Source organism: Dermacentor silvarum, chromosome 5 (genome assembly GCF_013339745.2).
Source record: "Dermacentor silvarum isolate Dsil-2018 chromosome 5, BIME_Dsil_1.4, whole genome shotgun sequence".
NCBI classification, from domain to species: Eukaryota; Metazoa; Arthropoda; class Arachnida; order Ixodida; family Ixodidae; genus Dermacentor; species Dermacentor silvarum.
In genome coordinates this window covers 28,149,225-28,171,329 of record NC_051158.1, presented here as the reverse complement: position 1 = coordinate 28,171,329, position 22,105 = coordinate 28,149,225, and the positions used below count along the sequence as shown (strand labels likewise).

The window sequence follows — 22,105 nt, the reverse complement described above, 5'->3', positions numbered from 1 at the left end:
TTATCACCTTGAAAGGGAGTCTGAGGTAGGATAGTGGTTGAACAGCTGTTTCTCTCTTTTTTTTTTTTTTTTCTTCAGCATTGAGTATTAACACTTGGCGCAGGTCTGGGGCTGTTTCTTCCTTCTCTCTCTTTCCTTTTTTATTTTTATTTCAGCGTGTTGCAGAAATGAGAACACCCATTGATTCTCAGTATTGCATACTTATTGCGCATTACATTCTATAAGGTGTTCGACTTGGTGTTCAACTTGGTGTTCAACTTGGTGTTCAACTTGGTGTTAGACTTGGTGTTCGACTTAGTGTTCCATGCTGGCTAAGAGTGTGAAGGGCCATGTAAGCCAGCCAACTGCCTTTGTCAATGGCTCTGCTAGTCTGTGTCTCTTGTCTTGTTCGCATTGTTGCTTTTGATGCTACACCCTCGCTATGGACTCTCTTGATGAGCCCGAGCTTGTTCTGCCTGCAGGACGCGCGGAGAGGGGCGGCGTGGACGGCGTAGGGGCCCAGTACGCCAGCTCCCCCCAGGTTCCCTGGAGGGGCATGGCTGATCCAGCCGCCTACCCGGGTGAGTAAGGCTCCGATTTTAGCACCGTAGACTTCATTCTAACTTGTTTTTTTTTTGTTTTTTTTAATGCAAAGATTTCCTTTTCTGTGTCCTCGGGGGTTTGGCGTGGCTGGTTGGTGCTCGGTGTCTCGACGAATAAACTGACTCCGATATCGGAGACAGCGTGATAGTTGGCAAAGCCAAACTGGAAGGTGGTGTAATTAAAGCTGGGCCAATCCAGGAGACAACGTGATTGTAAGCTAAGCCGATCCTCTACATGATATAATGAAATTCCCGATTCCGGAGATTATGTAATCAAAACTGCTCCAATCCCTGTGACTCTGTAATCAAAAGTGTTGGCTTCGTTTTATGCATGTAGTGCAATGCTGTAGAAGCTAAAGTAACCGTACTTGAGTTACATGAGTTGGAAAGTAAATACAACCGTGCGCCTCATGTGCACCTCTTTGCATAGCATTTGATTAAAACAATTCAAGAAAGCTTTGCTTAACGTAAATCCCAGCAAGTGCGTTGCATGTGCCACAACATTTTAATTTTACATTTAAATGTTATTTTACTTAAAGTACTCTGTTTACATCAGATTCGCTAAAGTCTTACTGACAAAATGATCTTTAGATGTGCAGCGTATAGCCAGCCTAATTTTTAGCTAGCTTATGTAACTGCATTTTTTTTTTCTTGCTTTCCAGTGTGTTAGAATGGAATGAACTTTTGAAACTGTCGAGGTTAACTCATGCTAGCAAAGCTCGTGAAGATAGTATAGTCATCTGTTAGTTTGTCCCTAATTTAAGGTGCTGGCGCACAGCAAGTCGCCGCTCACGCACACTAGTTAGAGATTTGGGTGGCTGTACATGATTTTTTTCTGCGTTAGCTGTTGGAATTTGTGCTGTTCGCTGAATTGCAGCATCCTTGTTTAAAGAAATAAACGCTATGAATGTTTACACGTCACGCTTAGATGTTTAAAAAATTACATTTGTAGCATTCTGATATCATTGAGTTTTAATGAAAAGAGAGTATAAATTAAAAGGTCTGCATCCAAAAGTCCCGGTAATATTACTCTCTCCTTTAAATGCAAGAAATGTTAGTCTAATGGTACAGCTGTTGCCTTATGAGATGATTTCTGCATTTCACATGTATGTTCTAAAACTTTCTTCTAAAACAAAACCTACTCCTACTGCTGCCTAGTGCATTCTGCATGCAACAGTGTGTTCCTATTACGATGTGTTATGTGTTGTTCTTTCAGGTTGTGTTGGACAGAGCATGAACTTTGCAGAACACCCCTATGAAGGTCGTGGGGTAAGTGAAGTAACTTTTTCTTTTATGTCTGTTTTTCTCTAAGATAAGTTTCACAGACCCGATAGGTTTATCTGTAGCTATACATTTCAATAACGTTGGGCTGCAACAAAGCCTTAATTAAGCTGGGTGGGACAGCCGCGAGGAGCTCTTTGTGTGCAATGGTGTTACATTCTGTGATTACCAGTGAAGAACTGGGCTCGGCAATATGTTTAGCAAAACTTGCTTCAGAAAGTGTAACAATTGCATTAGTTCATTCTGTACCTTTGCTGATGGGTAGCTAGTGGCCTGCCCACTTTTCGGCCAGCAAAAACTTGCCTTTGCATATGTTGCCAGTTCAACCTTCTGACTGGCGTGTGTTTGTCAGATTAGCGGTCTTTCTCAGATTAATAATTGAAAGACTGCCGTGAGTACCTGTTTTTTGAGATTGTTGTGATTTGCTTTATTTCACCATTATGGCACATCAGTACACAGAACAGAAATGGACCTAAATGTGCCAAAAATGTACTTCAAGGGTAGAGTGCTAATTAAAAGGCCTAGTAGACTGTAAATGTAACTTGAAGGGGGCACTAAAGAGAAACATTACTTTGGTTTATGCTGATGTGTATTCTTTCATTTATTTTCAATTACAAAAAAAGAGGTTGATTACTAGAACAGATATTAAAGGCTGAACTCCATTTTCTTTTCACCCGATACCCAGTGCTGGTGGGTCAGCATGACATCATGGATTTTAAAGTGTTCTCTCACATTTGGATCTTTGTGGCACAGCAAAAGTTCTCAAAACTTGCTAAGTTCAGTTACCTCAATCTAAATTCAAAGTATTGTGTTCCAAGGAGGAGGAGGAACAAACTTTATTTAAACCAGCAGTTTAGTTGGCTGGGCCTCCCACGTGGAGACATAGAGGTCTTGCCTCTTCGCCGCCTCGCAGGCTTGCTGGGTAGCCCAGAGTTGGTCGTCGAGGTGGGAGCTGCGCAGGGCGGCGTGCCATCTCGACGAGAGGGTCACGGTATTATTTGTCGGATACTGGTATTTACATTCCCATAGCATGTGGGGAAGCGATGCTGCCTGAGTATTACAGATCTTGCAAATGTTCCAAAATTGATTGCGTTCCAAAATCAAGATTTTTTTTTTCTGCTCCAAAAAATTTCTCTGGAAGGTGTTGCAGCAGTCCCACCCCTGCAGTAGTAAAATGGCCATTCTTACCATGAGTAGACCCACCATGGTGGCTCAGTAGATGCGGCCTGCGTTTCAATAGGGGCAATGTGCAAAAATGCCTGTTTACCCTGCATTGGGTGCATTTTAAAGAATCCCAGGTGGGCAAAATTAATGCAGAGTCCCCCACCTACTGCGTGCCTCGTAATCATTATCGTAAAACCCCATAAATTTTTTTGGTTTCACCTTGAGATGGAGACTTGGTAAGCCAGGAATTATGGGGGGAAAATGAAGGGCCGGTGGCGCCATCTCTCTTGAAGTTTGTGCACTAGTGTTGGAGTGTTCCATTGCCTGGCAGTGGTCCAGTTTCTCGACAAGGAGGGTTTGCATGGCGTTTAAAGGAAGCAATGGACTCGCCTAAACTACCAAGTCCGGATCATTTTTGCTTCACCCGACCACAGAAAAAGAGATTTTAAAAATATTAATAAAATTGATATCCACAAGGTCACACCGACGTACCTGCACAGACTTTGCGAAATTCAAAAACAATGCACATTTGGTCCTAATTTTGTCTACCAAGAGCCAACCTTTTCCCCCAAAATGAACGAAAACATTGTTTTCAAAGAATGCTTTAATTTATCCATCCAAGCTAACTTAGTCTCTCTTCAAGTGTCCTTAAGGCAAGAGGTGCGCAAGAGCATGTGCCTCTTGCATGTCTTTGAGCCATCTTTTCGATGGACCGGGTCGGCAGGTTACTGGCTCTGTTCCCTACGGAATTAAATGGCAAAAGAATGAACAGCACATAAATATCCTCATTGCCACAGATATACGCCTTCAAGTGCATAATTCCTTTATTAAAGTGAAGCATCTATGCCTTGGCCGGAGTTTGGTGCATCTTCTTGGTCAGCTTCTTGCCGAGTAAGCTGTGCAAGTCCTGGAGATTTAATAGTTATCCGGGCTTATCTCGGAGGTGGTCTAATGAAAGGGGGGCTGATACTGGAGACTAATCCGCAATCTCGTGAATCACGTGGTTCAGGGGTGGGGATTTCCATGTCTTGCTGATTTGCCAGGCAGGCATGCAATTACTATCGTGCAAAACTCATTGTGCAAGATGAGCAGTTTTATAACCCTTTAATGACGGCAGATGTGAATGCCTGGGAAAAAGAAAATCTTTATTCTATCCAAATGTACAAAACGCATTGAAAATAAGCAAAATGAAATAAAAAAACGACAATATTTTGAGGAAACTCTTTCGGGAGGGGGGGGGGGGGGTAACTCCAGGCAGAAAACTGGAAGGGGGTTTCACCCCAAGCCACCTATGGCTTCGCTTAAAATTTGTACAGACAGCTCTCATGGTATGCGAGCCATAGGTGTAGATTTCATTTATCCATCGTTTATGCATCACGTGTGTGACACCACTGCAGCCGGACATCTTGCATCGGTCTGTCTCCTCTGAGTGCGCTTAAAAAAAAAAAGAAGCTAGTTGCGAGCTAAACTTCTTTCTCGTCCCGTGTTCCTGCTAAACCATCATTCCACGCTTGCTCCTGTCATTCAGTGTTGACCGACGACATTTAGCCAGAAACTGTGTACTCAATACCAAAACTAAGCCAGAAAAAAAAAGTTATGGCGGTTGCCTGTGGGCAACACTCCTCAAAAAAGGGTTAATGCATTTAATTACCCATTTACAAAATCGTCATTTCACATTCATTTCAAAATGTTTGTTGAATTTGCAGTTTTTTTTTTTTTTTTTTTTTTTTGTCTCCCCTCGGCTGTGCGGTGTGCTTGCGGTAGTGGACTTACATGCTGCGTTTTTTGCAGCAATCTCCGATTTTGTTTTGCTGCTGGCTGTTTATGCACCTTAGGCGGTACACGGGATCTCATTTCTGTTGGCGGGGAGAGTGGTTCCTTGGAGAAGGGCATAGAATTTCAACTATTTCTACAGAATGCTTTGCAGACATGACCGTTGCCATGTGGTCTGCTCACCAAGCTTGTCTGTTAGCAATGCTCAAACGTGATTACTGGACATTTGTCTTTTAATGAGAACGTGTGCGCAAAATAATGGAGGCGTTTCGTTTCAGTAGGCCTGTGCCAATTAGAGACCTTTTGGAAGTGGCTCAATGAAATCTAGCTTTGTAATGCATGCCACTCTAAATCTGCAGGTAAAATAAAGTAGACGCTCCATGTTGAAGGTGAGTGTTGTCGCCACATGTGGGGTCAGTGAAAGACAGCTGGAAGTCACAAGTCTATGGCTTCACATAGGCTGCTGCTTCTTCTTGCTTTTGCTTTGATCTGGATAAATGTAAAAAATGCACTGATAGTTCCTTGCAAGTACACCTCTAGGTGTCAAGCTTTTTCTTTTAGTGAACAATTCTCATTCATGGCGCACACACCTAGCAAGCTCTGCATGGAGCCTTTCCGTGTAACATTCTTGCGAGGAACTTTTAAGTGTCCATAGACAACAGTTTGATAACACTGCTGGCACTTCACCTTGCAGCCTGGTCACTGTCAAAGCAGTGGTGGGGGCTACCCGTACCCGGCACAGTATCGTCCCCACCCGAGCTCTCCGCCGGCATCCTACGGTCCACCACCGGGCCAGCACTGTGGCGGCAGTTACGGCAACGGCCCCATGCCGAGCAGCCCGGGGCCCTACCCGCGGCAGCCGTATCCTGGCGCTGTGCCTGAGATGCGCTACGGTCCTCGTCACTCGGCCCCACCTGCATATCCGGGCTCCCCGGCACCACTCTCAAAGCCACCAGGCGCGTGGGATCACAGCATGGGCGGCGGAAACTATGGTACAAGGCCGGTCATGATGCAGAGTCCACCACCGATCCGCTCGCCTGTCAGCAGCGCGCAGACGCTGCACTCGATGGGAAACTACCGGACAGTAGTACCACCGGGGCCTGCTGGCCCTCCCATGGGCGTGGCCCCACCCCCTCCACATGGCAATGTGCCGGTCTCGCAGAGTCAGTCACCGTCATGGTCCCAGTCACCCAGGACAACCCCTTCCCCACTGGCCTGCCATGCGCGGTCCCCAGCCCCCCCGCAGCAGCCGCCCTTCTCTCCACCGACGCCTGCGCCCACCCCGCAGCTCCAAAAGCCACCCTCGCCGATATCCGGCTCCCACGATCCGCTCCAGTCGCTGGAGAAAATGGTTCTTTTGGACCCGCACAATAGCGGCGGTGGAAACGCAAACTATGGCGGCATGCAGGAGTCCTCTGGCTACGGATCTACTCCGGGTGGTGGCGCTGAGAGTGGACCCAGCTCGCCTTATCCGACTTACTACAACCTCGACCAGAACCGGATGTGCACCCCGCCGGATCCGGGGCCGCCGTACGGCATCGCGAACTTCGCTGCCACGGGCGCCTACCGTACGGTGCTTCCCAACATGGACAACCAGGCTCTGCGGAGTGAAAGGACCAGTAGTGGCGGCATTCCCGCACCTGCTCCGCCTCCTGGTGTGTACCCTCAGCCTGTTGTGAACGGTGTGAGTGATGGTGATTTCGGGACGAGTAGTAGTCCAATGGCGGGTCCTCCGCCCAGGGTCAGTGAATTTGACCGACCGTACGGTGGTGCAGGACCACAGGGCGGATCACCGCCCTGCGACGACCTGACAAAGCGGCGGCGGAGTTCGGACAGTGCGCTGTGCAATCGGCCTTCCAGTGTTGGAGTCCCCGGACCATCGGGGGCGACGTCGGCTTCGGGTGCAGTGGACAGTGGGTGCAAGCTCAGGCGGCGCAGTGTTGCGGGTGTTCCTGATGCAATGAGTGCGTCACCGGGGCCCCTGACAGTTATGCCAGGCGAACCAGCACAGAGGGTGAAAACAGAACCAGAAGTGAGCATGTCAGAACCAGAGCATGTGCCAGTGAGTGATGTGGTGTGTTTTAGTGGTACATCTGCTGCTACTACTACTAGTGCTGCCACAACTACTACAAGTGCCACCGCCGCTTCTTCTGTTGCCACTACGCCAGCTACGCAACAGCCATCGCCAACAAAGCGCAAGAGGGGTCGACCCTTTGGCGCAAAAAACAAGGCCAAGGACGCGGCCACCGTGGGCAAGCGGAGACAGCGCAAGGCGGTGGCGACGGCGCACCCGGTGCCTGCTGCGGCGCCCACCACAGCGGCTGCAGCGGCAACGACAACGAAAATTCGCACGCCCACGACGGGACCCTACATTCGTGTGTTCGGGACGCGCGAGCGCCCGCTGTCATCGCACATCATAAACGTGGCCCCACGCACTGTGCCAGAGGACGAGAGCAAGCGGAAAAAGGTCAGTGCCCCCACCCGTGTAGGACCACACCACGCGACGGGTCGTCGGCTTGCCGGATCGGCGGCGCACACAAGCACGTTGTCACCCCACTACGACGCTGTGACGCGGGACCCTACGTGGTTGTGCGCGTTTTGCCTGAAGGGCAGCCATCACCAAGGTGAGTTGTGGCCTTTATCCTAATGGACAATATGCAAAGTCTGCAAGTCTGTGTTACCGCACAACTCCTTTGATGTAGTTAAGATGGCAGACCTCAGGATAGAATCGTAAGGTCGATACGATCCCATTACGTACGATTTCCTGGTGCAAACGTTCGCGATCGAGAACACAAAAACTGACTCAACAATGTTATGCTTCTTTTTTTACCGGTTCATACGTTCCCGGAATACGCTACCTTCCGGCAGCAACGTTCAATACATCACCAAACTGTGATTGCATGATAAATTTTGTGGCCACTAGGTCCTGTGTAAGTAAGCACAGGTGTGCCACTCGCCACAGCAGATTCTCCACAATACTCACTCGCCCGTCTCCCATGAAAACGACGGCACGCACTCAGTTTCCTCTACCGGTGCCAGCAAATCTCCTGCCGGGTCGTTGCACACCGCATTCACAGATACCGCCGACAACCCTGTTACGATAAGCATCTTCACCTATCTGTTTCACAGCGCATGGGGCGTAGTGCTGTTGGAAGCGTACTGCACGCTGTAATTATGCAGTAACCCGAACACGTCACTGCTTCCTGCTCAGGGGGCTCAACGTGAACGCCATGTTTCGCTCTGGTGGCATTGTAGGCATCGCTTTCCAGCATCCCCCACCAGCACAATTTCCTTTCAGTTTCCTGTCGCCATGTTTGTTGCTCTCTTGAAACACTAGGTAGTAGAAAAACGACAACATACTGTCTCGGGTAGCTCAGGCCCTGCCAGCTTGGCATGCGTTGGCGTCTTGTGCCGCAATTATTTGCACCGAGTGAGCACATCAAAACTTCACGCCAATATGCCTCGCGCGAAAAAGCTGCTGACCCTGGCCGAATTCAATGAGCGCAAACATAAGGGGGCTTGTTGAAGCCACAAAAATGTCGATGTGCACCTCTTGGGCCACTCAAGACCCGCAAGCTCAGCGCAAGTTGGCGTCTTGTGCTGCAACACTTTGCGTTATGTAGATGTCAATCACAGCTGTGTCAGATTTTTCAGTGGCTTTGGATCGTATGTTTACCCAGATATGTTTTCTTGCATTCCCCTCCCCCCCCCCCCCCTCCCAAAAAAAAAAAAATGTTTGAATGAGGTTCTACTGTAATGGAAGTTTAAACGTGTGCTATAGCAGAAACACGGCCATATTGGTTAGGGCAAGTTAGCTGTGAGGGAGAGCTTGCTTATGGACTTTTGCATATCGTCTATTTGCTCTATTTGCTATTCCGCTTTCTCTATTGGGAAGGTTATGCTGGCATTGCTCTTCGTGACATACAAGTGCCTTGATGTTGTGCATAGGGCGAATGCCACCGTGCTTTCAGGCGGGTCTTTGTGCTTGGTAAGTGGGCTTTACCGTGATGCCACCCTGATGTTTTGTAAGGGAGCTGAAAGGTAGACTGAGCTTGACTGCACAAGCGAATTTAGGCAAGTAACTTATGTGACAAGCAAGCAGAGAAATGCTGGCCTTCGTCAAAAGTGACAAAACCGCCGCGCATGAGTGTAGCTGACTCTGGACACTAGTTGACCTCCTCTTGCATTTGTAAAGTGCACTTCAAAAGCATGGACACGGAATGGAGGAAGAGCTTGCGAAAAGTTGCCAACCAAGTATAGGGTAATTGAAAGTGTAAATAGACAACCAGGAATCATTGAAAAGAAAGTGAGAGAGACATAGTAAGGGGGGGTTGGATACAAAAGCTGGGAACAACAAGGCTATGGAGATTTCCAAACGCTATGAAGATTTTCCCATATGAAAGGAACGAAATTGAAAAGGAAAATCTGGGTGCACTAACACTGAGGGCAGTGATTTTTGTGACATTTGTGACAAATAGTCGCCTAACCTGCTTGAGGGAATCGGGTAACCTATACATTTTTATCTCCTTAAAAGTTTCTCTTTTCCTTAAAACCTCTACACAGTAGACTTCCGTTATTTCGATTTTTCGGTTAATTCAATCCTGACTAAATGTCCCAGTCGGCGCTCATGCATTTCTATAAGCCCAAGCCTTCGCCATTTCGATTATAAAATTAGCCTTCGCTGGATAATTCGAACTTGACCAGTCAGCATACATGTCCCTGACCTATGTGGTGACCCCTATGGTGACCCCAATAGCAACCGATTCAGTGGCAGTGTCCGTCTCGGTGGAGCTTAAGGGTCAGTGGATGCATTGAACACATGTCGTGTCCCATTAAAAATGGCTATTTTCGGCCTGCCCTAGAAAACTTTTCAACCCTTACCCGTAGCTCACGATGGGTCACTACGGTATTTACATTATTCTAGTACACGGCTTTTTTTTTTTTTTTTCTACAAAAGATTGATCCAGAAATCGTTTGCGCAGTGCAGTCGGTTACAAAACCAAAACCGTTCTTGCGGCATTCTTGTGCTTTACTGCATAACACTGGTGCATGCCAGCGAAGTTGACTTTAGGAAACCAGCTGCCATTGTGCAACACATATACTAGACCCTTGCCCATTTTTCTTGCTAAAAAATCGAGTGCGCATTGTATTTCTACTTTCTTCAGGAGCTTTAATGTCATTTCTCTGTTAGTTGCCCACCTTTGACACGTAGAAAGACTGCACACGTTTGATTTGAGCGAGTGTTAGAATTGGGCAAGTACTGCCAAATGAATCTGCGGTGTGCTTTGGCATTATTTCTGTGTCTTGTTTAATTCGACCAACTGGATAATTATCAATTTCGTCCGTCTCATTAGGCTTGAATTAACAGAAGTCGGCTGTATCTACTTTGTACCATTGCTTATGCCTGTAACGGATCCAGTCGCATCAATTTTTTCCCTGCTTTTTTTTTTTCTTTTCTCTAAACGTCTCTTGCTTACCTCGACTTCCATGCGCTTTAAATCCTACTGCTTCTGGAAGGTGGATGTTACCTACGGGTCTCGCTTGATGAAATACCTTTGCATTCCATTAGCATGTGCTGAGTTGTCTCGAGATTTTTTGCTGCAGCAGACACATGCCTTATCCTATATGAGCAGCCCACTGCCAGATCTAGAGAGACACTAAATAGTTATGTTTTAGTAGGTAACTGTGCAAAAGTGGTTTTAATTTAACCTTCTTTTTTTTTTTTTTTTGCCTTTCAAAGGAACTACCAATTTCTCCTATGCCGTTTCATGCATGGCAGGTAACACTACAAAGGCCAGAGAGATTTTTTCTCGCTTTCACGACCAAAAAAAATAATGTCTCGCATATGAAAGAGAAATAAAAATAATCTACCACATATGAAAGAAAGATGTAGGTATGTGACATATAATTTGATGTAGCACAAAGTCTCACTTTTATGTCACAAAATATTGCTACAGAACAGAATTGTGACATAGGAGGCACCGCAGATCAGAACCTTTTTTGTCATTGAACAAGCGAAGTGAGACGTTTCCCTTGGGCAGCCACGGCACTCTGCTTGCACGGTATTTCGCACGGTATTTCACACACTGGATGCACAAAGCCGCACAAATCTGTGATTTGACGTAGTGTTGCGGCCACAAGTTGTAATAGAGTAGAGTCTCGTTAAACAGAACCTCAAAGGACCAGAGAGATGTGCATAATTGTACCACTATATGTTGTACACCCTATTAACACAGTTAGACATGTTAAGAATAAAGTAGTGAATGTAGCAGGTAGTTTGTCCCGTGACTTGAGCGTGGCAGGCGACTTCTGGGTCAACCAGGCTTTCCTAGTTTTGATTTAGAGGCACCAGTGACGTGTCAGAAGTCTGACGTATCAAGTGCTCAACTTGATGGCTGAATTAGCACGAGGTCGTGCTTTTCGAGTCCCAAGTGATTAGACAGCGGGCCGTAAGGTGTCCGAAATTTCAGCCGTTATGTCAGCCATCCATGGGGCGTGAGGCGCACGGTGCTGCTAAGGTGTCCGGCTGCACATGCTATGCATTAAACATCTAATTATTGCTTGCTTGAGTCTTTGCCACTGCTTTTTAACGATGACTTTCTGTAGTAGACGGGTACAAAATCGAATCATATTTTGGCTTCTACCTGAAAAAAAAAAATAGTTTTAAGAGTGTGCTCTGTTATTGAGAGTTTAAAAAATTTTTGTTCTAATTAACGAGTCTATTTTTTTTGCATTATCCAAATACAAAACCAATCGTTATAGAGGCTGCTGTTCCGTTTGACGAGATTCTACTGTATATGAAGTAGTCGTTACGTAAAAAGCATTGCAGAACAATGACTGCAGTGAAACATACGGAGTGAAATTTCTAAGGCTGCATTACTTGTTTCGCTGCTGCAGCGTTGTCTGCTACTTATCAAATGCAGTATAAGGCATCTTTAGAAAAATCCCACCAAAATGGCCCAGACAAACTACACGTTGAGATCTGAGTTTGCAAATTGCAAAAAAAAAAAAGAAAGCGGAACACAAAATTGTCTAGTCAGTACTTTAAAGGGATCCTGAAGCACTTTCTGACCATAGTAACAAAACGTTTATGTTTGTTTAACGATGCTCCTCTGAACATATGAGCCAAATACTATTGCACTGCATGCAGCAGGGAACTTACAATCTCGTGTCAAAGGCAGTGAAAAATTATTTGCTCTCGCTAGCGCAATGCCATCATACAGCATCATTGCAAGCAGCTGGACCTGCAACAGCTGTTCGCTGATTTCGGGATCGCCAGAACATTCTTTGTAATACAGTTATTGCACATTTGAGCTAAATAAATGAAAAAATGTATATACATGTCTGCGATCTCAAAGAGAGAAAAACCATGTCATCTTTGCACTGCCGGTCTTAACACGACAGTTGCACGTTGCTGCGTCTGCTGCGTCTGCTGGTATCTACGCATAGCGTAGATACCACAACCGCCACAAGCCGTTCTGAGATCAACTTTTGGGCAGGGCCAACGGGGCATTGCTTCCTTGCACCTTCTTGCCGTCTCCCCTGTGTAGCTTCCAGCACACTAGTCGAAATGAGAGCCAGAAAGCCGCTGATCGGTCCAATAACTACGTCTAACTTCGCTTGTGCTACAGATTCGAAATATTTTTGCAGCAGGAGCTGAGTAAGCTTATATAGTTTAATAGCGATGCCATTTATGATTAGTTAGATAAGTATTTTAGGGCCCCTTTAAAGGACCAGCTGCAAAAAAAAAATGTTACTTTGGCCAAATTGGTTATAAATAAGTGTCATTTATATTATTTATGCAAACTTGGCAAGCCTGCTGGGAGGTAATTGTCTCACTTTTTTATCAGCAGCACTTAATTAGCACCTAAGCAGATGAAATGTGCACCAGGTGGTTAGCGCACATGATGTAAATCCCAGCACATCACCTCGGAGAGTTTTCAGGGCACCGAAGAGCAGCGTGTTCTGGCTCATGCACCACTTCCAGCTAGCAGTAATGTATTGTTTACGGCAAAGCTCCCTATGGCTAGGGTTCCGTGCATTTTTCACGTTCGTCAACAGATCTGCATGTGCCAAAAATTCAGCTCCCAAATTTGATGCAAAATTGCGTCATTCTGTGCAAAAAGCCCGTACGTCTCATCACTTGCATATGCATTTTCAGCAGATTAGTTATTAATAGGCACCATTTTCAAAATTGGTAGACTCTCAGGTAGATGATAAGGGTTTCTCAAAGATTTGCCGCTGTGCAACCCGCGTCGGCCATGTGTGCGCTCACACTGCCCTCTCTTTGTTGTCGTTCCAAGCACTTGCGTGCCTAGTTTCCTTACGCTCTCCTGGCGTGGTGGTCCCGTCACGCGTGTCTAGTTTCCTCCGGCTCCCCGAGATGGCGGTAGTCTTCCAGGCGAATGTATGCCGCTGATAAAAACAGCTGATTAAAATAAAAATGTGTGTGCGTGTGTCTGTTCGGGATGACCGCCGTTGCTGCTCAAGAGAAATACAATTTGCTAATACCTTTGATCTAAATTCTGTGTCACCTCTATGTCTTGTGCTAAACTGCTTCGCTGGCAATCCACCTTCACAGGTGTGGAATGATGGCTCGTGATTTTTATTATTATTATTATTATTTATTTATTTACTTATTTCTTCAGTTGTGATATCAAAGACGTCTATTTTTGCAAGCTCTTCATGATGCATCCTCTTGTGTTTCAAATGAAAAGTTTTGTACTGAGGCTGCTCCATGGCTACGACATCAGAAGATAGGATTTTTTACACTGAACAAAATTTCATTGCGTATTTTTTTTTTCAAGTAGTATTATCCAACATATTATGCAGAATCGTATCAACAAGGTTCCACTGTATGTGGAATAATACCAACTCCGTTTCACCGGTCTTTCATCTAGTAAGGTTGGTACAATTGCTGTTTGCATGTGCTCATATTATGCTGGTACTTTGTTTCCTCTCACGCAGGTCATGTCCATAACGTTTGTCCAATATATACGCGTGTACTAACAAATATGGTAACTCTTCTTTAGCCATGTTCATTAAAGAGTGGAGGGAATTGCCTTCGTACGTAGTTGCTGTGAAGGATGCAACTTGTTTTCAAAATGTGCAGATTAATTTATTTACTTGTCATTGACCTTCGTACATGTGGCTAATTGTTATCTCATACGCATTCTTACAAGAGCTTAATTCTTCTGACTTAGTACACCATGAGTTTTTATGCACCTGCTAACACTAATTTGTGGTAACTTTCTTCTAAAGGCTCTGTTATGGTATTCAATTGTGAAAGATTGTAATATGCATTCTGTTATGGATTTGTTGGTACCTTTTCTTTTTTATTTCTCTTGCATGGACTGCAGCAAAGGTGTATTGTTTCTTGCATTTTTGTAGCTGTGCTTATCACCAACTGGTGTGTACCCTGGTGCAATTAATTTCAAATTTTGACATTACTGTTCTTTCATCCCCCATTATGTAATGCCCCAAGGAGCCTTTACGGTATTCAAAACCAAAAATAAAAACCACTACAAAATGGTATGCCTTTTAACGTCTCTGCTTTGCCCATGTGCCAGGGCTGGGTGACCTGTACGGGCCATACCCGGGCACCGTGGTGCGGCCGGCCGAGCCGGAACCGGCGAGCTGCCAGGAAGAGGTGCTACGCAGGGGCAGGGCCACCAAACGGAAAAAGAGCGACTCGACCTCGGGCACCGAGGATGGCTCCACACCGCGGCGATGCAGCCGGCAGGCGAGTTGACTCCCTCCCCCCTGCTCCATTTGTCGCCTCAGTACTCGCGCAAGAGCTACCCTCACGACAAAGACGCACACTTCCCTGCTTTGCAGCTGGGAAATTGTGCAGCGAAAGTTTCATCAAAAGGGACGCGCATTAATATGTCCATTCGATTCGCCCTGCACTTGGTGAACCAGTTCATAGTAAACTAACAGAAGCACGTTACGTAAGGGACGTAGGGAAAGAACTGTGAATTAAGAACTCGCGAAGTTCACACCCTGTTGAACTAGTTTGTTGTGGTTTGTTGCCCTGGCCTGGCACCTTCTGCATGAGCCTTGCATTACCTCTCTCGCATGTGCAGAAAATGCCGTTAACTCGTTCTGCAGTGTAGCCCTGCCTGCAGAGCAAGAGTACTAAAACCTACCACTCGACGTGACGATCACGTGTTGGGCCGGTACGTTTGGCTTCAATCAGGTTTCGCAATGCTCTCCCCTAATTCTTTCTTTCTTCCATGGCTCCAAGACTGCACGGAGTTGCTGACATACAAAAAATTGGTCTAATAAGTAGTACTTCAAAGGCTGTTCAATGTTCCAATTTTTCGTATGTCGTCGTTGACACGCCGTTTTGGGATCCCTTCGATCGCATGCATCATCTTGCAGTTCATATTGAACACAATTGCTCCTAATGTATACAGCAGAGCAGTGTACAAACATGGGAGCTGAGCGTAAATGTATACTTTCTCTTAACAGCGGAGGCCCAGTGAAGCAGAAAAGGAAGCAGAGGTGTCCAAGGAACTCTGGGTGCACGAGACGTGTGCCACCTGGTCCCAGGGGGTGTACCTCGGCGGGAACCGGGTGCATGGACTGCAAGAAGCCGTAGCCGAAGCCGCTCACCTGGTGAGTCCTCCTTCGCAGCAAACGTCGAGGTTCAAGGTTTGTTTAGTGTCGGAATGCATAAAGTGCAAGTGCTGCGAAGGCTGCCCTGGAAAGAAAGTTGTAAGAAAATAGAGCTGTCGAAAGGTATGTTAAAGTAACACTAGAAGACAAGCATTATAAGGCCAACTGCAGCAAAAATTTTAGCTGTGCAGAAAGCCTAGTTTTGGATAGGTCTTCCAGCAAAATTTTATGTTTTTAATATGAGTCTATACGTTTAAAAAACAAAAATAGAAAAGGATATCTTTCTGATATATAAAAACCAGAACGGGTAATAATAAGTAGAACGGCACCATTACCACTTGGTAGAAATGACACAGAAACCGAAACATTGAGAAACAGCACAGTGCCTCGGCATGAGCGAGATCAAGCGGTGCCTGCAATTTACTTAAAATTCCCTGCGGCCATGTTCTGGGATCTGTGTTGTATCGACTAACCACTAAGTGCTTGCATCAACTGCTTAGGTGGTAATCAAAGGGACATTAAAAGTAAATACCAAGTCTAACTAGACTGTAAATATCATTCCAGAAACCTCGCAACATTTGTTTTGTGCAAAGAAAATACGTAGTTTATGAGAAAATTGCATCTGAAAGGCCCGAATAGCTTATGGCAATTCGAATCTCCCGCCGTGCAAATCGGGGAGTGGTGACGTTGCATACGCCATCACCGCCCTTTGCTGCCGTCAGTGAGTACAACGGTGCCCGACAGACGGCAGTACGACGCGCCGCTGCAGCTGCTCTTGGTCAAGTGGCATGCACCATTCCGGCATCCCTCGACATCACATGGATGTGGAATGCTCTGCTACTTGCAGTTTGTGCGAGTTTCGTGAGCCAGCAAAAACAGTGCAGCACTGCGCGATGACGGAACTACTGAAACGCGAAAGCGCAGGCGGCGCAGAGTCGAGCGAAAACGAAACCTTTCAACCAGCCGCGTTGTTGTCAACCGTGTACTGTCAATGAGTTGTTTTTTCTAAAAATGAAATAGTACTGGTCAAGTAGCATTTTCTTTCGTCTTATAATACAATGACGTTTTTATAACGAGTAGTTGAGTACTAGTGACAGAACTTAAAGTAGAAGTGCCTTCGTCATCGGACAAGTACTTGAATGTGCCGAGGGAGAGTCTCTGATCGTGTCCTGCATTTACACCAATTTCTCAATTACTAAGGCTCTGTTCACGATATTGTTGCCTTAGAGATACTCGAGCACTAATCCGTCACTTCAGCGTGACTTAGTATTCGCCTTTAGTGTCCCTTTAAAGAGTATTAAAAAAGCCTGTCAGTCATCATCCCTAGGGCTTTACCAAGATTGCTTTGACACCAAAGTGAAATTTTGTTTATTTGTTTATTTGGTACCTGCTTCGCCTTTGTAGGCATTACAGCAGTGGGGACATAACCAAAGAAAACAAATTGACACCCAATTCAAATACACAAAGCGTGGTAAAAATCATCATTTGACACTATGTATACAGTTTGCAGCAGAGGAACATTTCACTCCCTTAGTCTATGTCCAATGAAAAATTCAATAGCGCTAAGTGTCGACCTTAAGAGGAAATTCGTTAAGTTTTAAGCTATGGTTCTTTCTCTGCGAGATGTATGACAGTGGCCTAATATATTTTTATTTACCCGAACCATTTTTAGAATAATAAATGCTGTGTTGGCTTTTAATAAACGGTCCCATTCACCACAGGCTGTTCGAGTTGCAGAAGAACTTGCAGAGAAAATTGAAAGAGAATTCGGGAAACAAAGCACGGGCTGGTAAATGTCCATGTGGCTTTGCCACCAGCACTAGCTAGCACGGAGGTGCATTGCACAGAAGCGTTTGTTGAGAACGGGGCAACAGCAATACGGCGCTCTAATTGTTTTGCCTTCCCATGTTGCAGGTATGCTGTAAGTGCAAGGTCGTCGGTGCTTCTCTCGGCTGCATCACCCGGGGCTGCAGCGAAAAATACCACTACCTCTGTGCTGTAGAAAAAGGTATTGTAACCGTGTCACTATTACTGAAGACCTAGTGTACTGGTTTGCTTATTATCAAGTAAAACCTGATTACGAGCTGCTTCTAATCTGTGCGATTAGTGTAGTTTTGAGGTCTAAATACAATACCGTAGTGTGTACTGCATCTATTCTACTCATAATGCTTAGACTTCAATTAACAGATAGACCACTGGGCACATTGAAATTATTGACTTCTTGCACTGCTGAAAATGGTTCATGAAACGAAATCGGTATGTGCAGAATGTAAAACCTACGAAGCAGTCCTTCCTTGAATGGACACTAAAGAAAGAAAATATTTTCAGCTGCACTAGTAAATTACTCATGTAAATAACAAAGGAGCCTCTATTACTATAAACAGAGACATGGTAAGCTAGAAAAGACACAATAACGAAAGACGGGGTAGCGACAAACTCTGCTGGCACGAATTTCCTCAGCAGGGAAGATTAAAGACTAAGCACTTTTCGAACATAGTAAGAAAATGTTGCCAATCTGTCATAGAGGTTGCTGCGCACATGTGGGCCAATTATTACTGCACTGCATGCACCAGGGAATTCGCAATCTCGGTGTCAAAAGCAGCGAAAAATCGCTTGCTCTCGCTTCCGCAATGCCGTCGTGCAGCGTCATCGAACCCGCCAATGCTATTGGATGATTTCGTGATCGCGAGAGCATTCTCAGTAATACACGATTGCTAATTTTGAGTTAAATAAATGAAAAATGTGGATGTATGCAATCTTAAAAGGACAGAAAGGTCTTTTCATTTTTGCACTGCGCGTAGCTGCGTCCACTCGTGTGGCCTCTGAGATGGCAGCGGCATGCTGCATAGTCTACCAAGGCCGCCAAGTGGTCCAGCGAACCCATTTGCTGCCAAGTCACGCAACTTCTGGCCAGGGCTTTGCCCTCTTGGTTTCTCCGCTGTGTTGCTTCCGGTGTGCTAGCGGAGACGAATGGAGATAGAAAGCTGTAGGGGTTTGCAAATACTAGTGATTTTTGAGACCAAATTGAATATTGCCAGAAGCGAGTCGAATTGAATATCGAATACTTTTCAAGTAGTTCCTCGAATAATGAATAGCCGTTATCACAATTAGTATAAAGCGATGTTCACATCCCAGTATTCTTAAAGTTGGGAAGTTTCTGTCATTACGTAGTACTTTATGAAGCGTTGTTTATTAAAAGCAGAAATGGAGCATTAGGAGCCAGTATTTCCTTCACGAGCACAGGGCTCTTCAGAGATTGCAAATGATTGCTTGTACAAGCCTGTGAAATATGGCTACCTAAGGGACGTAGCCTGCTCCACTACGCAAGTTGTCATGTTTAATGTCTATACTATGCCTGCAGGGGTGAAAATGCGGAACACTTTTGCTCCAATTTTAAGTTTATTTGGACGCAGTGTACGTTATGAAGTATTCGAAAAGTATTAAAAAAATATTCGCATTTACAAATAATGACTATTCGATTCGATGACCAAATGAAATGAGACATTATTCAATTCTTCATTCAAAAGTTTTGATTATTCGCACACTCCTAGAAAGCTGGCTATAGGTACAATAACTCCACTTATAGTTGCAGGATTCGAAAAATGTTTTTCAGCGTGAGATTCGTGAGATGACGTCTTTTTAATAGTGTAGCCTGTGGGGTCTCGCACGTGCTCTTAGGACAAAGGAAGGACAAAACAGTAGTGCAAACAATTAAAAGGGCATTTATCGGTCCTTTCATACACTATTGCACGCTAGCCGAATTACTACGCCAATGGGCGCGCGCGCAACAAATCGAGGAAGTCCGACTCACTGCGACCAGATAGCAAGTGAATATGTTTGCCCCATGCCAGACACCACAGCCTGGTCGTTCACATGTACGGTCACGCAAACGGTGGCGCGTTCGAACGATCCGTGTTTGTCCATTCCGGTGTCGTGCTCTAAGCCTTCTCGGGACAGTCCCACGAGGCGGGTCGGCACACGCACGAAGCACCCGTGCCGCCCGCCAACCCCACGACCAAGAGGACTTCTCCCTTTTGCACCCAAGCAGCCCCGCCGTTATGTGGCGTTAGCCGCACAACATTAGCGCTATCTTTTGTAATACGCTGCAACCACACCGACTGCTGCCGCCGTCAAGCCACGTGACAAAGCCGGATTACAGGAGACGGGAGCCATGCGGGGAAAACATCAGGGGACGCGTGAGAGTCGCGCATCCCCACAAGCCCCCACAAGCCATTGTATGATTAGTTACAAAAGTGTTTCAGGGCCCCTTTAATAGACGAGGCCAGTATTTCAAAAACATTGCAACAATAGGGGATACGCAAAATTCCTGCAAGTGCACTTCCCCACAGATCTCGTTCGACCCACACATGATGGTGGACGTCGCCCTAGAAGTGGAAGTTAAGTAGTAGAGCACAAGCTGGGCCGCTATCTTGTACGCATTCAAAAAGCCGACGATTGGTTTCATCTCGCGCGATTCGCCTAGATTGGCATAGTCGCGATATCGGCGCGGCCTTGGCCAATCGCGTGAGATGAAACCAATCGTCGGCTTTTCGAAAGCGTACAAGATGGCGGCCCTGGTGTCTCTATCCTTGCCACCATCTCTTCTCGACTACACTCTCTCTGTTTGCCCTTGTTCAAAGCGGCAAACAGAGGTGATGAAGAGACGTGTCCATGTAGTTTTTCTTTGACTCGGCGCCGGGTGCGTTGGCGCCTACCACTGCTAGCGTTTCTGGTGCAGTGCCAGGAATGCTCTCAGCCATGCACACTTTGACAAGTTCGATGCAGAGGCACGTAAAATCTCTTGGAAGTGATACCAGTATGTCTAAAAGTGATAGCTTTAACAGATGATACCATACCTGTGGGCTTGGTATCTGCGGCCAATGGAGTGCAAATGGCGATGATGACGTGACACTTTCATTGTGAAATCTCATATAAAACAATTCTTTGTGGTGTTTGCCTATGAGACGTAGACCAGGGTTGAATGCTGATTTGTGCTCTTTTTTTGTGTGTGGGTTTTCTTCTCTTTCCAATCAGGTTGCCATTTGGACACTGAAAACTTCTCCATCCTGTGCTCTAAACACAAGGTTAGTATGGGTTTGCTTTCCAAGTTGGAACATTTTGCTGAGGAATATTGGTCATTGTTTTCATCTTGCATTCACTCATGGAAATGTTTTCGGAGTGCAGTTGGTGAAGTCCTTTACATGGTTGGGTCCCCATCGACATTGCCAACTTTCCTTGGTTCCAGACTTTGTCCTGTGGTAGCAAGAATTGAAATTTTTTCTGGGTTTTAGTCTGAAAGCTATAGACCTACGCCACGTTTGTAAACATCGGTAGGCACCATAGACATGTTTTAGGCACTATGGCGACGTTGCGTAGGCTCCGCCCACATTCGTCGCCCGCCGCTTGCACGTGAGGATGGTGCCTTTTTTTTTTTCTTTTTTTGAATGGGGTGGGGGTGCTAAAAACACGGTTCATTATGAAGCACATGGTAGCGGGGGCGCCGCATTAATTTTGACTACGTGAAGTTCTTTAATGTGCCCTCAGTGCACATTCTTGCATTTCACCCCCATGGGGATACGGCCGAACGAGACGGTATAAGCCTAGCTCGCTGACCGCCGCAGTGATGGCCGACAGCACTTGCGAACTGGCCTGCAGCTCATCATAGTGCGCTTATTTTTGACAACACGATTAACGTGGACTTAAATGAATAAACGTAGTAGTTCCAAGGCAGCCGAGCCGCTTTGCCAAGACGGCCGGTGCTTGGGTTTCCGTCTGCGAGACTAAATGCCGTCGGATTGTTGCTCCCGATGGTGCCAGTGGTTCAGTACTGGGCGCTGCTTAAGAAACGCGCAAATTCGAGATATATTTTCGGTTAAGAACTATTTCATGTTAAAAACAAGCTGTAGCCGATGTCTACGTCGCCGTGAGCGGCGATAGAAGTAATCGCCCTCGGTGATGGGACCGGCGAGGTACCGACCCTATGGCGACGCCGGCTGCATCAATTGGCCCGCGCATCGGGCCGCGGCCACCCGATCGCTCCAACTCTGTACATATTATTTAGTGCTCGAAATTTAATTGACACGTTTAGGCATGTTTATGACATCCACACTGCAATTAACGCAGCTGTGACCATGCTGCCTGCGTATATGAGCGTGTGGATATCTACACTGCAGGTGGCTCAATTCTTTGTGATGAAAATAAATTTGAATGTGAGGTGCTTTGTGGGGCATCTGCTCGCTCGGCCTACATTCAAGGCTAATCCTAGTCTAGCTTTCCCACAGTGCGGCAAGAAATTGTAATGACACGCTAATAACGATCCTAAGATCATTAGTTGGCTAATGCACGCCACTCAAAATAAAAGAGAAGCTTAACGGTTACTAAATGTTTTGCGCATAATGGATGATCTGGTGTCAGAATCGAACTTTCGCTTTTTACTGCAGCGGCCCATTGCTTGCAACGGTTTTCATCAACAGGAAACCTATGAAAACTTTAGCCTGTTGCGTATTTCGCCGCAACTCGACTCGTCGACATACTGCGAAGCTTCCTTCGTTGTAAAATCATGGAATAAAGACCTCGCACATGGAACCGCACAACCACCCGCGAAACCCAGTGGCTGCTGTGGTAGGCGTGACACGGGCGGCAGCTCGCCGGTGGAGTGCCTGTCGTGCAAAACTAATTTCTGACGG

At 46.0% G+C, this 22,105-nt stretch overlaps 1 protein-coding gene across 4 annotated transcripts in view; it reads left to right on the top strand.

Moving 5' to 3' along the window:
- LOC119453182 (retinoic acid-induced protein 1) overlaps window positions 1–22,105 on the top strand; it is a 56,811-nt gene that overhangs the window by 28,287 nt on the left and 6,419 nt on the right. For all 4 annotated transcript variants that reach the window (XM_037715201.2, XM_037715200.2, XM_049667615.1 and 1 more), the window contains exons 2-8: window positions 462–560; window positions 1,798–1,850; window positions 5,494–7,423; window positions 14,369–14,541; window positions 15,273–15,419; window positions 17,334–17,427; window positions 20,454–20,503. In XM_037715201.2, the coding sequence (XP_037571129.1) occupies window positions 536–560; window positions 1,798–1,850; window positions 5,494–7,423; window positions 14,369–14,541; window positions 15,273–15,419; window positions 17,334–17,427; window positions 20,454–20,503 (2,472 nt within the window). In that variant the 5' untranslated portion in view covers window positions 462–535. The remainder of the gene's footprint in view (window positions 1–461; window positions 561–1,797; window positions 1,851–5,493; window positions 7,424–14,368; window positions 14,542–15,272; window positions 15,420–17,333; window positions 17,428–20,453; window positions 20,504–22,105) is intronic.